Consider the following 15,942-nt stretch of genomic DNA (forward strand, 5'->3'; position numbering starts at 1 on the left):
TTAAACTAGAAATATTATAAATGAACAAACATCAACTGATTCCTGTAGAACATGGAACAGTGGAACATGTTGTTATGTGAGCATTATTACTGACTACTTTATACAACAGTGATATGTTTAACAGGGTAAGTTTAGTTATTGTACACCAACAATATAGTCGCATAGCGTGTCTGAAGTTGTACAGAAATCATCGGTTAAAAAGTATACTAGGTCATTCATGAACTCCATGTACAATCAGCTGAATCTAAGATTAACCTTAGTTTGACCTTTAACATAATCAAAGTTTCAAGGCTGAAAAGAAAATGATTTTTTAAACTACAAAAATTGTAAGGAGCAACAATCAGCACAGCATTTTTTGACCATAAATTTGATGAAGAAAGTGTCATAATAAAGCTACAAAGATTGAAAAAACTGTCAATAAAACATTATAATAATTAGAATAAGTTAGAGAAATGTTTTTATTAGAATATTACCTTCTTTCTGCTCAATACCTTATTCCATTTCTGTAAATTTTCTAAAAGGATTCATGAGTCACAGTTTAATCAGCAGCAGTGAAATTTTAACTTTTGTAAACTGAAAATAATGCCAAGTGAGTCATAGCGGACAAGATAAGATTTGACAGCCTGTGTTACTCAGAAGGCAAGATGATAGTGACAAAAGAACCATGAATAATTAAGTAATCGATAAAGCTTTAGGGGATGTTACTCAACATGGTAGAAATGCTGTATTGGTATGCTTTGCAGACTGTCTAGCACCTGTCACAACCTGCCAGAGATAGCAATAAACGACACTTGATTACTATGTTACTTACTCAAGTCATTCCAAGCAAGATTGCTCTAAAAGTAAATTCAACTTGTATGAAGACATTCTAGTTTACCTCTGTTACGTGAATAACTGTCTAAATAGTATATACTCCCATTCCTCCTTCTTCTTGTGTGGTATTATCATTTTGCTCAGAAAATCAAATAACCAGTACGCCAACAGCTTCTATGAATTCTACTCACTACCTACTATCAACTACTTTCACTGACTTCAAGCAACCGTTGTTACTGACTAGCTTTTGGATTAGTGTCAGCGTTCAGTTTTAACATCTTATTCCGCCAACAAGAGATGAACCAAATTGTAAAATAGTTCTGTCTTAGCTACTTCCTAAAAGTTTGTGATGCATAATTAAATTTTTCTTAGCAGATGACATATATATAGTACCTTAAGCAGGATTATTCCGTAATAATTAAATATAATAGTTTATTATTTCTTCTATGGAACATTTGGTTGTTATACAGGTTGTAAAGGCTTTGATTAATTAGCAGAACCTTACATTAGAAAGTGAATCACATTGTAGATCACATTATGAGACACACGCATACTCTCTTTATCATTTTAGTGTAGTCATTGTTATTGATGAACACAACTATTACATGTTTTATATACATGAGCAAATCAATAAATTGTATTTATAACATAATTTGCATAAGTAGTTCCATTGGCAATGTGCCAGGCTAATAGGGGTTGGTGAGCAAGTGGTAGGCAACTCTCATCACTTCTCATCGCTTATAAGCTGATTTTTAATACTATTTTCCATTGGCAAAGTGCCAAGCTAATAGTAAGTGGTAGGCAACTCTCATCATTTCTCATTGTTTATATGCGAATTTTAATACCCGGGCAACGCCGGAAGGCACAGCTAATTATATCATATATATGAGTATCGAAACAATTGAAAACATTGTTTCCTCTCCTCAGTTAACTCAAGTGAGCAGTCTGCTCAAGCTCGGGTCTCTTACCAGATCTTATTCATTTTAGAGGGCTTTTCTGCAACTCACTTGTGTTGACTGTTGTCTCTCTTTGTATCTCTTTGCCGGCCATGTTGTAGTCTTTGGGTACTGCTAATCTCATAGCATAACATAAAAAACTTTAACATTTAGTTTATTAAAATAGCATAGCTTTAATAACAAGTTTTATTGTCATTATTAACATTAAAGCCAGGCAGACTTATACCTAGATCCTTGATTTGTAAGGTTTTTACCGACCTAATCAAGCAATGCCCCTCATTGAGTGGACTACTCATATTTAAGTCTAAGGCTAAACATCACTTCTTCTACAGCTGACCATTGCTCAGAGCATAACATGGTTTAACATTCTCATAATATGCTGCTACTATTGAGAGTGTAAAATGGACAGAGTTTGATTCACATGCTACAATGTTTATTCAGTTCTACTTTATAAATAACTGTAGCTAGTTAGTAAAAGTTAAGGCATGTGTCTTTATTCTTCATATGTTAAGAACTATCTCGGCTCACCATTCACCTGTCTATTATTGTCAATAAGTTTATTTTCTAGAGATTTATCTTTGTTTTATCTTTGAGATTCTATACGAAGTTGTCTTTCCACGTTTACTTTGTATTAAAGTCATCTCAACTAGTTGCGAGCGTATATTTCTTCTTCTGATATATACGTGCAACAAAGTTCTGTATTTGTCAGTCGTCATAGTAATAGTAACAGAATACAGTCATTACAGTCATTTCAGTTTAGCTTTATAGCTTCAGCTTTTTGGCTTAAAAGGCTAGATATAAGGGAGATGCTATAACTCCCTACCCATGCCCAGTGTAAAAGATTCAAAATGTATACAGCTCAATGCATTTAGGAAAAGACCTGCTGATGGAGTCTATTTCTGTCTGATTTCAAAAGAAGAGCTTTGCTTTCAGCCAATATACATGTATATTTATTAATAGACCAATTATAAATCAAACCAATAGAACATAAAAACACAAAAGTTATGTTGTCATGACACAGATCATATAGAAAACAGTGTCAGGGAAGTTGTCTTCTCGGGTTCAGTCATTTAGTAGTAGGCTCCATACTCTGTAAAATACAATGACCTCTAATTATTATTGCTGTCTTTAGTTTATCGAAGACCGGTGCACCATTTGCGATTTACGTGGATAAGTTATAATCTTTATTTTTCTTCTGAAGTGCCTATTCATTCATTTGTTTCTAATTCTTTTCTCGACATTCTTATCGATCTGAATCAATTTAAATTTCTATCATTACTCTGAAATATACTTACATCTGTCCATAAACACAGGACATAGACACGGGAGACTTCTTTGAATGTGAGCTACATGATTTCCCATATCTAACATTAAAATATTCTGTTATTATCTGTCTAGGGAAGACTATATAAATTCATCATCAAACTTACGATCTTCTTTGCAGTTCTGAGTGTTGCAGGCTCTGGTCTGCTTAGAGGAACCTTTGCAGGAAACTTTGTAAACATTGGTGGAACCATACTTGCTCAGGCATGTTCTAGTTCTACTTTGGGTTCCTGAACCACATGGTCTTGTACAGTCAGACCAGCTGCTCCAGCTCGACCAATATCCTGCAAGAAGAGTCAGTAATTTTACCACATTGAGCAATACATTCAGATGTCTAATGAAAATTGATTCTTTAGAAAATTTGTCATACTGATGTTTATGTTTAGACATAATTGCCCAGATTATAGCAACTCTAGAAAAACTGAACTAGTACAGAATATTTTTTCGTACCGTTGACATTAACAGGTTTCTCTTCACTGCTTTCGCTGCTGTCACTGCTGCTGTCATGACTACTGTCACTGCTGCTGCCACGACTACTGCTGCCACGGCTACTGCTGCCACGGCTACTGCTGCCACTGCTGCCACGGCTGCTCTTGCTGCTGTTTTCTAGGAAATTATGATATTAAGATGACAGATGTGGCTCACTAACATAACTGACAGTGCGGAGAAGTATTGCGAATTCATTGCTTATCAAATCAACTTTCATAGCCTGAGAGTTATTCTAGTTTAACTTACTGCTACTACTGCTCCTCTTACTACCCTTTCCTCCAGCATCCACCATCACAGCTGCAAACAGTAAATATAATATCTTATATGCTAGTAATAAGTTCTCAAGTAGTCAGAACCTAAATTTTACCTACAAGTAAGTAAACTAAGAATGCTATGGGACTATCACTACATTGTGCCAGTACATCTTCTTTGTTTAAGTGGGAGTTGTTGCATCAACAGCAATGCTGGGTAGATAACTCTTTTACTAGTTTTCAGCAAAAGTGCTAGTAATTTAGATCACTGTGCCAACTTCATGGTCAAATATTTAGCAAATGAAATATTTGAGGACAAAATTAAGATTTTATACAAATGATAATTATTTCATAATTGCAAAATTACACTGTCTTTAAAAATATTAGGATGTTTGCCAAATTTAAAAATATAAATTGATTTAAAATGATAATACTTTACCATCTTACTTACAATAAATATAATTACTTACCGAACAAAAGGATTACAACCAAAGTCAAAGTGAGAACCTTCATCTTCTAAAAATAGCACAAACATTTCTTTAAATTTAAACAGAAAACTGTAAACTAATATATCTATTGGTAAATTCTTTATACACATCAGACATATCTGTAGAGAAGTATATGTTGGAGAGCTGGTGAATTGTCTCTCATTATTACTATACGGAACCTGAGTTAGTAGACAATAAACTACTTGGAAACAGACCAATCCACGCAGTATGTCAGTAACTTGTACAGAAATATTTACAGAGGCTGATATTCACATCTTAAATCTATTGTAAGGAAATATAGAAATACAAATAACTTACAGTGAGACAAGTATGTGAGCTGATCAGAGAGTCTATAAAGAGTAATGAAACTGTGTTCCCAGCATTCTTATGCAGGCTTATATACCTTTTCACTCAGAGAAACTGATTACAAACCAATGATATATCTTAGTATTGATCTCTACTTTGAGTTATCAATAATCAATCAATTATTATCAACACGAGGCACCCTGTCACTAACATATACTTTGATATGAAACGGTAGCAAGTTGGCTAGGGATGAAGATGTATGGCACGCTCTCACGTCATATCTAAAATATGGATTAATGCTATAGCTGTAGTAGAAATGGCTAAACTCTGTTGGTGACTTATAAATGCTATGGAAATGATAAAGATAGGATGTGTCACTCACATCTGACGCAGCAAAGTTGAATATTATGGAATAGTACATTCATGTGTCAGTGAACCAGTAATTAAATGCATTTATCATTTATCATTTAATGATTTATAGCGACAAGAAAATGTGTAATAAGTTTTTGTTTTCTCCAAGAACTTCCCAAAATTCTCTGTGTCATCCAGAGATAACAACTAACTCCTGATCATTAGATGGTAACATATAGAGATTATGTTCAAGGTAGTGTTTTAATTCAGTTTGAAAACTAAGTTAAGGAAAGTTAGCAAATCAAATGAGTTCTTGACGAATAGACATGCCTTAATTGATGCTATAAATTCAGATAAAATGGAACTAAAGATAATATGTCTTAAAAAATGTTGTTTTGTCACACAATAAGTATTGATTAGTATTATGTTAGAGGAATTCTTATAGCTGAATGGGTGCAAGTTGTGTCAGAAGAAAGAACATTGGAAACGCTTGAGTTGAAAGTAGAACAAGAAAGCTGTCTATCAGCTGCTAGTCAGTTAGAACTAGAATAGAAAATAATATTTAATATAAAGCTGTGATCTGTATTTAATAAGAGTGTTATGAGAACATGTATAGCCAGCTTCCACAGAGCGCAGTTCAAAGTTTATCTCAATTCAACTTATTTCCTTTCACACTGATAAGAAAAGAAACAAATCATTAAACTTATATTACTTTCAAAATAAGAATAATAATAATAATAATCCCACGACCAAACGAGCGGAGCGAATGTTTGAGAGTTTTATGAGAAATGATGTGCACACAACTCACGAAAATTATTCATCAACAACATCGCAAATCCTTGTACCGAAATCTCGTCAACAATTTTAACCATTTTTGTGTGGAGTCGTTTAAGTATAATAACAATACAAAACACATAAAAACATATTTAAACATGTTACCAAGTCTTTGAAAGCTTACCGCAAAATCTTAAAACTAACCCATCTGATCGGATTATACACAAATAGACAGATTAATTTGGCCAAAAATCGTTATTAAAACTTGTCAAGCCTTGCTTTTATCAAAATTAAGACCGGCAAACGAACCGCCGAGCGACAGAGAATAGAACCATTAAGTCGGGCGCATTTCACAAAAGAATAACGTGCATATTTCACTAGTCTATAGCATTGGCGAGTTGCCGAAGGTTTCTGTAATTAACGGAGAAGTACTCAAATCATTTCTTTTTTGCCGATTTCAAAGTAACTGACATTTTGGAAACTTTTGAGTACTTTGGTATTCTAACTGATGTCCAAAGCAGTGTAAGTAAAAGAAATGATATTTTTTTTAACGATTTTTATGAGATTATTACAATATTTAATTATAAGTTTGGATGACTATTGAAGTCTTATAGTCACACTAACAACATCGATGATGGGCAATATGTTACTGTTATTATTTTTTCTAAATAGTTTTGTTAAATATATTTTCTAAAAATCTATATAAATATCACAACTTCCTGATATTGTTAGCTATGACAATTTGAAATGTAAACAAAATTGTACATTGGTTTTTTATTATTACTGTATTACTACGTATATTAATAATATTGGTTATTCTAATAATATCAGTGCATTTTACTTCTAATATTGGCCAATATTGCATTTCTCCTATTGCAGGGGGAGCGATGTAAACGTACATGTATAATCTTTTCCTTTCATTATTGCTGTTTGTTGTATATAATAACACCCACACCCAGTACATTACAGCTACCATTGCAGTTATCCTATTGCACTGCAGTGCCATTTGACTGCTAATATTGCATTTCTCAACCTTCAGCACCCTTTCTTTTTGTTAATATCACTTTGGTCGTGGGCTGTATGACAGGGGAATTTCCAGTAATAATAATAATAAAAGTTCTCACTCTGCCTTCTCACTCCCAATCCTTACTTGAAAAATTTTGGCTATTTTCGTTTTCATGTGGACACTATAGCTGTGACCTTGACTTTTTCATTCATCTCAATGATCTTTTCATAGTTCAAGTGTCAATATAATGCAGTCTGGTTGATTCTAGAGATGAGACTGAATAGACTTATAGAGCAATATCTTTATAAATCAACCAGTAATATAACATTAAACACATTGTTTGGGAATTAGATTTTAAGATTTAGAAAATTAACACGTTGAACCCGCAGGAGTTGGTGGTGTTTGTCTAGTTTTAATACCATAGTACAACTGTGATTGAGTTGATGAGCCGTTGTCTCTTGTTATTCTGGAACTTTAAACAGTTGATTTCAAAAAGCGAGAGGTTTCATCATTAATAGGTTGAAAATGATTACATGTATAAGAGAAAGGATGTAAGCTACAAAAAGCTACACTTTTTGTAGTTTTTCTGTCAAATTGTCAGATTAAATTATTCATTGAGAGGAAAATAGCTAATGACTGAATAATACTCCGTGTATAATAACCAAAAAGGTCTATTTTAGTTTAGCATTTTGATCATATATTATCTCATATATAATTTATGGCGCCGTTAGAATAAGATTGGTGAGTTGAAACAATCAATGCATATAATTGACTTTGAATTGGGTAGCGAGTCTACCAACTGTGTGGTATATTGTATCAGCTCAAAAACAGTGAGATTAAATATAGATATTTAAAGAAATTCTACATAAAAAGAAATCACTTGGTTGTTTCTGATTATCTCCTCTGTTAATTGTCATAGCAGATTTCAGGTAGTGAAGATGTCAGCTTTACATAATATAAGACTTACATTATATAAGACTGACCTTCAATGTGCTGAGACAGACAGAATACACACCTTAGTACATTGAAGTCAACCCTAAAAGTTGAGCAGCAATGTTTTCTATCCTGTTTCATTTTATTATTATTAATATTATTAAGAGACAAATAGAGGCTGAGCCTTTTTAACTCAATTCAAAGCGCATCCATAAATTTCTCCCACTGTACTAAAAGGTAATTATATTTTTTCCTGCCTTTGGGCGGAGAAATATATCTATGGAAAATGTTAAGAAGGATATGCCAAAACTGTTTGGATATCTACATGTCACTGTAGATGATTAATTGCTGTCAAACTTTGCCATCTCTACTTCCTTTACACATTTAATTGCTTGTATCCTGACATATGAATGTACTGTATAGTCAGACGTTACCTTGTTGAGTCAAATGTGAACAACACATCCTTTCTTTTGTACATGAAATCATTTTCAACCTATTAATGGTGAGACCTTTCGTTTTTCAATTTAGCTTTGAAATCAGCTGTCTATATTCACGGAATAACAACTAATAACAGCTCATCAAGTCGACTATTATAATTGTACTGTAGTATTAAAACTCTATAGTAATAAATTACTATAGTATTAAAAGACCAGCTCTGCTACATCTTGCAGGTTTAGGTGTTACTTTTTTAAGTTTTCAAGTCTAATTTTGAAACCATGCATTTAAGGTTATACTACGGGCTGATTTATAAAGATATTGCTCTATAAGTCTACTCAGTTTCATCTCTATAATTAACCAGACTGCATTATATTGACACTTGCACTATAAAAGGTTTATTGAGATGAATGAAAATGTCAAAGTTACAGCTATAGTGTACCCACGGAATAAAAATTAGTTGGTCAAATCCTAACAACTAATGTTTGGCAGGGGGAAAGTAGAAAATTAAGGCTATTAATACCATTCTGAGAGTAATTTTCTGTTTATCTTCTTACTATTATGAGAGGTAATAAATTGAATTGAAATAAACTTCATCTCAATTCAACTGAGTTTATTACCAAACAGTTTTTGGAGTAGACATTACCACCCACTCGGGTTAACCAAGAAAGGAAATAACTTTTAATTGTTCAGGTATTCATATATATGATAAGGCTAAATTAATTTCTGGTGTTGCACGGGTAATAAATAATGGCTTGTAAACTGTGATAGGTAATGTAGCTGCCATTGGCTAATTTTAGTAAGCTAGTATACTGTATGTGTTGTTAAACTTAGTAATAAGAGCCGTGAGAGCAAGCTTTGGTGACTTTGCGCAGAACAGTGTTGTTATGCATATTTTAACCTAAATAACAACTATCTGCCAATGAACCCATTGTAACCCGGTAGCTAAATGGGTTACTTTGTCGCCTTGTGAACTAGAGGTCTTGAGATCAAATCTTCTGCGATGCAGATTATTATTGCTAGATTTCAATCGCTAACTGGACACAGAGATAAAAACAAAAATACAAACACTGAGAGTTATACATATATACATACATGTTAATATGATTTAATGATATAATTATATATATGCTATTATATATAAAATGTAAATATGATTTAATGATATAATTATATATATGCTATTATATATAAAATGTAAATATGATTTAATGATATAATTATATATATGTTATTATATATAAAATGTAAATATGATTTAATGATATAATTATATATATGCTATTATATATAAAATGTAAATATGATTTAATGATATAATTATATATATGCTATTATAGATAAAATGCAATAATCTACTTATATCAATGACATTACAGATATAACTTTTGGATTTACTAATATACGTAACTCATGTAACTTAGTTATTACAGTAGCTATATTGCTCCTGTAATAACTGACACTTTAAACTCCAGCTTAGCAACTTCTCAAGTACCAAGTAAAATGAAAATAGCTAAAATAAAACCTTTGCTTAAAAAAGGCTCAATTAAAATTTGCTTGAATTATAGACCTATTAATTTGCTACCAGTGTTAAGTAAGATAATTGAAAATGCTGTAAATAAACAGATTATGGAATACCTTGAGAGTAATTTACTGCTTAACGATGGACAATATGATTTTAGGAAAAAGCGTAGCACCAAAGATGCACTAATTAAATTGACTAACAATGTTTTAAAATCCTTAAACGATGGTAAATGTGTTCTAACCGAACTTAAACAACACACTACTATTGGTAACACTTTATCTTCCATACTAGATATAACATAGGGTGTACCTCAAGGTCCAATTCCTGGTTTAGCTCTCTTTTTAATTTACATAAATGATTTAACACATGTCACCAACCTTTTCACACCTTTGCCTTATGCAGGTGACACTAATCTCTTTTTCGAATCCTCTAACATTAACGAGCACATAGATTGTTTAAATAACGAATTTTTTGCTATTCAAAACTGGTGCACTTCTAACAAACACACCTTAGATGTTGATAAGACTAATTTCATGTTACTAAAATAAACCCAAAATCGATTTCATCTAGCTAACACTCATCCCTTTTTCATTATCAACAAACCAATTTGTCAGACAGATCACACTAAAGTCTTAGGTATTTTCATTGATTCTAATCTCACTTGGAAATAACACATCGAATATTTACTAAAACAACTGAGACCTTTATCAGGCTCACTCTACTGCACATCTAAATACTTACCCCACAAACCTTTGCTTTTATTATACAATTCTATGGTTAATTCCAAACTTTTATATTGCATTAAGACGTGGGGCAATGCATCTCCCACCCAACTTACAAACTTGATAACACTTCAAAAGCACATGATAAGAACCATTCACAAAAAAACCCGCCTCACCCACACCAAACCTTTTTTAAAATCATCATCCATACTACTTATCAGTTCACTATATTCATACTGCATTATACTTTTAGCCCATCATGAATTTTATTGTAATTACGTCCCTCGCGCAATATATCAAACTCGATTCTCAAATTTCTGTCTAAATCTCCCACAATCTTCTCCCCGTGCAGGCCATCGCAGGGTGGATTACCGACAGACCATTTTTGGAACCAACTCCCTAATACTATAAAAAACAAAGAGAAGGTGGCCAGTTTCAAGAAAAAACTTAAATTACATCTTTTAACAAGTGAACAAAACCTAATTACGCATAGCAATTGATCTTGATTATGCAATGATGTAAAGCCCGACGCCCGACCAGCTATGCTAATGCGTATTATTGGCTTCATCACTCTTCCAGTATTTTTCTTCTGTTTAATTACTATTACTATCGTTGAGGAAAATAAATCAAAAAAACAAATGTGATAATGCTTATGAAAGAAAGCAATGTTTACTTTCACAGAGTTTTTAAACTCGAACTGAGTTGGAGTTTTTAGGTTATTGTCTGGTGATAAACTTTGAACAGCTGTACAGTAGCTACACATGTTCTCACAACACTCTTACTAAATACAGATCACAGCTTTATATTAAATATTGTTTTCTATTTTAGTTATAACTGACTAGCAAATGATAGACAGCCTTCTGGTACAACTTCCAACTCAACCATTTCAAATGGTTTTTCTTCTGATGCAACTCGCACCCAGCTATAACAAATACTATAAAATAATATTAATCAATACTTATTGTGTGACAAAACAACATCTCTTAAGACATACTATCCTTGACTTACCTTTATTTGAATGTATAGATTCACTAAGGGCATGTCTATTTTTCAAGGTCACAATTGGTTTGCTAACTTTCCTTAGAAACTTTTTTGGAAACAGTCTCCCAATATCGTCGTCATTCAGCAATTAAAAGCTAGTTGCTATGAGTGGTTGACACAGAGAAGTATGGAAAGTTTTTGATCTGTATGTGTCAGAGCTCTATCAATTGTTTTCTTGTCACTGTAGATGATAAATATATATTAAACCTTCCTAACCTAATATCTACTTACTTTATTACTTGTGTCTGACAGTTGAATATACTGTTAAATAATATTCAACTTTGCTGAGTCAGATGAGAATGGCACATCCTCTCTTTCAGTTCCTACATATTTATAATCCATCAACATTGTGTAGCGATGAAAGGCCTTTAATCATTTTTACTACAGCTATAGCATTAATCCATAGTTTAGATATGACGTGAGAGCGTGCCATACATCTTCATCCCTAGCCAACTTGCTACCGTTTCATATCAAAGTATATGTTAGTGACAGGGTGCCTCTTGTTGATAATAATTGATTATTGATGACTCAAAGTAGAGATCAATACTAAGATATATCATTGGTTTGTAATCAGTTTCTCTGAGTGGAAAGGTATATAAGCCTGCATAAGAATGCTGGGAACACAGTTTCATTTCTCTTTATAGACTCTCTGATCAGCTCACATACTTGTCTCACTGTAAGTTATTTGTATTTCTATATTTCCGTACAATAGATTTGAGATGTGAATATCAGTCTTTGTAAATATTTCTGTACAAGTTACTGACATACTGTGTGGATTGGTCTGTTTCCAAGTAGTTTATTGTCTAACTAACTCAGGTTACGTATAGTAATAATGAGAGAGAGTTCACCAGCTCTCCAACATTTACTTCTCTACAGATATATCTGATGTGTATAAAGAGTTTATCAATAGATATATTAGTTTATAGTTTTCTGTTTGAACTTAAAAGAAATTTTTGTGTTATTTTTAGAAGATGAAGGTTCTCACTTTGATTCTGGTTGTAATCCTTTTGTTCGGTAAGTAATTATATTTATTTTGCATAATGTGGTGAAGTATTTACATTTTAAAGTAGTTTGTAACAATAAATAAACTGATCGAGAAAAACGAATCTTTTAGAAATACATTTAAATTTTTTTAGCTGTTTTGAAACAATATCCGTGTGTAGCTATTTTTCAATCTAACTATATGATATTGTCTGAACTAAAACAGATTAACCGATTTGCTGCAATACATGTAATAATGGTAGTCATATAATAACAAAGGAATTATTAGACACTTCTGATGACTGATACAATAACTCTCGCTTGAACAAAAATGAAGCTGCACAGCCTCAATGTAATGTTATTATAATTACATTTTTAGCTTACTTATCAGAGGGTTAATCTTCGGTTCTGACTATTTGAGAACTTATTACTAGCGTATTAGATATTATATTAACTGTTTGTAGCTGTGATGGTGGATGCTGGAGGGAAGGGTAGTAAGAGGAGCAGTAGCAGCAGTAAGTTAAATTAGAATAACTCTCAGGCTATCAGAGCTGATTTGATAACCAATGAATTAATAATACCTCTACATACAGTTAGTTATGTTAGTAAGTCGTATCTGTTATTTTTGTAATGTGATTTCCTAGAAAACAGCAGCAAGAGCCGTGGCAGCAGTGGTAGCAGCCGTGGCAGCAGTAGCAGCCGTGACAGCAGTAGCCGTGGCAGCAGCAGCCGTGGCAGCAGTAGCCGTGACAGCAGCAGTGACAGCAGCGAAAGCAGTGAAGAGAAGCCTGGTAATATTAAAGGTAGTAAAATAAATCTCTGTACCATTTCAGTCCTTCTAGAGTTGCTAAAACCTGGACTATCACGTCCTGATATGAACATCAGTTTTGCAAATTTTCTTAAGAAACATTTTTCGCAAAACATCTGAAGTCATTACTAAATGTGGTAAAATTACTGACTCTTTTTGCAGGATACTGGTCAAGCTGGAGCAGCTGGTCTGACTGTACAAGACAATGTGGTTCAGGAACCCAAAGTAGAACTAGAACATGCCTGAGCAAGTATGGCTCCACCACTGTTTACAAAGTTTCCTGCAAAGGTTCTTCTAAGCAGACCAGAGCCTGCAACACCCAGAGCTGTAATGGAGATCGTAAGTTTGATGATAAACCTTTATTGTCTTCCCTAACGGATAATAACAGAATACAGTATTTATGTTGGTTATAGGAATTAATAAAGTTCACATTCAAACAAATCTCTGTAATAATCTCAGTCAGAACTTTCAATAGTGTGAGTTACTGTTACATGATCTCTAATGCTTAATTAGTAGAAACGTAAGACTGGAATAATGATTAGAGGTTGTTGTACATTATTTTACAGAGTATGGAGCCTATTACTAGATGACTAGACTTGAGAAGACAACTTCCCTGTTACTATCGGAAATATAATCTGTTTCACGGGAACAAAATTTCTATGTTTCTATGTGTCTTGATTTATAATTTGTCTGTTAATAAAGAAATATTGGTTGAATACAGAATTTGTTTTTCTTTTCTCCGCAGTCCTTTCTCTGAATGCATCCACTTGTACGCACACAGTAACTTTTTACTTTGAGTACCAGGCTCATAACGTCTTTTTTATATTGAGCCTTTCAAGCTAAAAATATGGGGTTGTAAACCTTGCCAAAACTGATTATGCTTTATTACTATTGCTACAATGATTAACAAATACAGAAATTTATTCCATGTACAAGTCAGAAGAAGAAATTTACAAACACAACTAGTTGAGATGGCATTAATATGATGTAACTGTGGAAAAACAACACCATATAGAATCTCACACATTAAGAAAATAAACTTATTGACAATAATAGACAGGTGAATGGTGAGCCGAGATAGTTTTTAACATATGAAAAATAAAGACACATGCCTAACTTTTACTAACTAGCTACAGTTATTTATAAAGTAGAACTGAATAAACATTGTAGCATGTGAATCAAACTCTGTCCATTTTACACTCTCAATAGTAGCAGCATATTATGAGAATGTTAAACCATGTTATGCTCTGAGCAATGGTCAGCTGTAGAAGAAGTGATGTTCAGCCTTAGACTTAAATATGAGTAGTCCACTCAATGAGGGGCATTGCTTGATTAGGTTGGTAAAAACCTTAGAAATCAAGGATCCAGGTGTAAATCTACTTGGTTTTATTGTTAATAATAATTATTCTTCGTCACTAAAGCAGATAAATTGATTAGTGTCGGCATTGATAGTATTTCCATATATTTTCATATTATATTCAGCTATTAAGCTTGTTAGTCATATTTGAGAGTCACACATGACTAAGGAGGTACTTTAGATAAGTAGTGTGAGACTGCAGAAAAGTATATCTTTGATACTCTAGTAAACTTTTCAAACTCAAATTTTGAAGTCTAATGACTTGGAACTTTATAGAGATGAAGAGAGCTCACCTCTGCTATATATTTATTAACCTGAGTCAACTCTGTTGTTATGTGTATAACATACACTAGATGCAAATCATTTAGTTAAACTAGAAACATTATAAATGAACAAACATCAACTGATTCCTGTAGAACATGGAACAGCGTAACATGTTGTTATGTTGGCATTATTACTGACTACTTACACAACACAGATATGTTTAACAGGGTAAGTTTAGTTGTTGTACACTAACAATATAGTCATATAGCGCATCCGCAATGGTAGAAATGATTTATATGAAATTCATTTCTTAAGAAGTATATGATGTCATATATAGACTTTCTAAATAATGAGCTGAATCTAAAATTCACCTTAGTTTGACCTTAAATATATAATTAGCGTTTTAAAGCAGTGTAGCAAATGTTGTTTCTTAAACTACCATATATTGCAAGAAGAAAACAATTAGTACAGCTAAATGCTGCACTAGTTCTGAGCCATAAAATTTAGGAAGAAAGTACAATAAAGCTGAAGAGATCGAAAAACTGTAGAATAAAGCACTACGATGTTTTGAATAAGTCAGATAATCTTTTTATTAAAGTCTTGCCTTCTTTCTGGCCACTTTCTTATTTCATCTCTCTAATCTCTCTCTAAAAGGGTTCATGAGTCACAGAGTATTCAGCAGCACTAAAATTGTAACTTTTGTAAAAATATGCAAAGTCATAGAAGATAAGATTTGACAGCCAGGAAGAAAGGTGATAGTGACAAAGAGACCAAGAAAACTAGAATAACCATGAACTGTGTATTCTGTAAAGCTTTAGGGATGTTACTCAACACTATAGACATGCTGCACCAACTGCTTTGCAGACAGGCTAGCACCTGTCACAACATGCAAGAGATCCGCCTTCCCAAATGCCAACACATAAAACTGATCACATGTTTCTATTATAGACTATATATCTGCTGCTTTTGCATGTTTGTGGTATGACCGCTCAGAGGTGTGAATCAGCACAATTGAATGTCACTAAAAACACTAAAAGACATTTGCCAAGTTACTCAATAAAGTCAAGCCAAGAGGTGATTTACAAGTAACACTGCCAGGTGATTTGGCATTAGCAGGTG

The 15,942-nt window shown here is 33.0% G+C and overlaps 1 protein-coding gene across 1 annotated transcript; it reads left to right on the forward strand.

Moving 5' to 3' along the window:
* Window positions 1-12,061: 12,061 nt before the first annotated feature.
* Window positions 12,062-13,925, forward strand: LOC137386759 (pinin-like). Its single transcript, XM_068072890.1, has 6 exons — window positions 12,062-12,089; window positions 12,382-12,427; window positions 12,859-12,909; window positions 13,039-13,197; window positions 13,365-13,541; window positions 13,769-13,925. The coding sequence occupies exons 2-6, from the start codon at window positions 12,385-12,387 to the stop codon at window positions 13,786-13,788; spliced, it is 450 nt and encodes a 149-aa protein (XP_067928991.1). The 5' UTR covers window positions 12,062-12,089; window positions 12,382-12,384; the 3' UTR covers window positions 13,789-13,925.
* The last annotated feature ends 2,017 nt before the right edge of the window (window positions 13,926-15,942 follow it).

This window comes from Watersipora subatra, chromosome 2, assembly GCF_963576615.1.
Source record: "Watersipora subatra chromosome 2, tzWatSuba1.1, whole genome shotgun sequence".
Classification (NCBI taxonomy): domain Eukaryota; kingdom Metazoa; phylum Bryozoa; class Gymnolaemata; order Cheilostomatida; family Watersiporidae; genus Watersipora; species Watersipora subatra.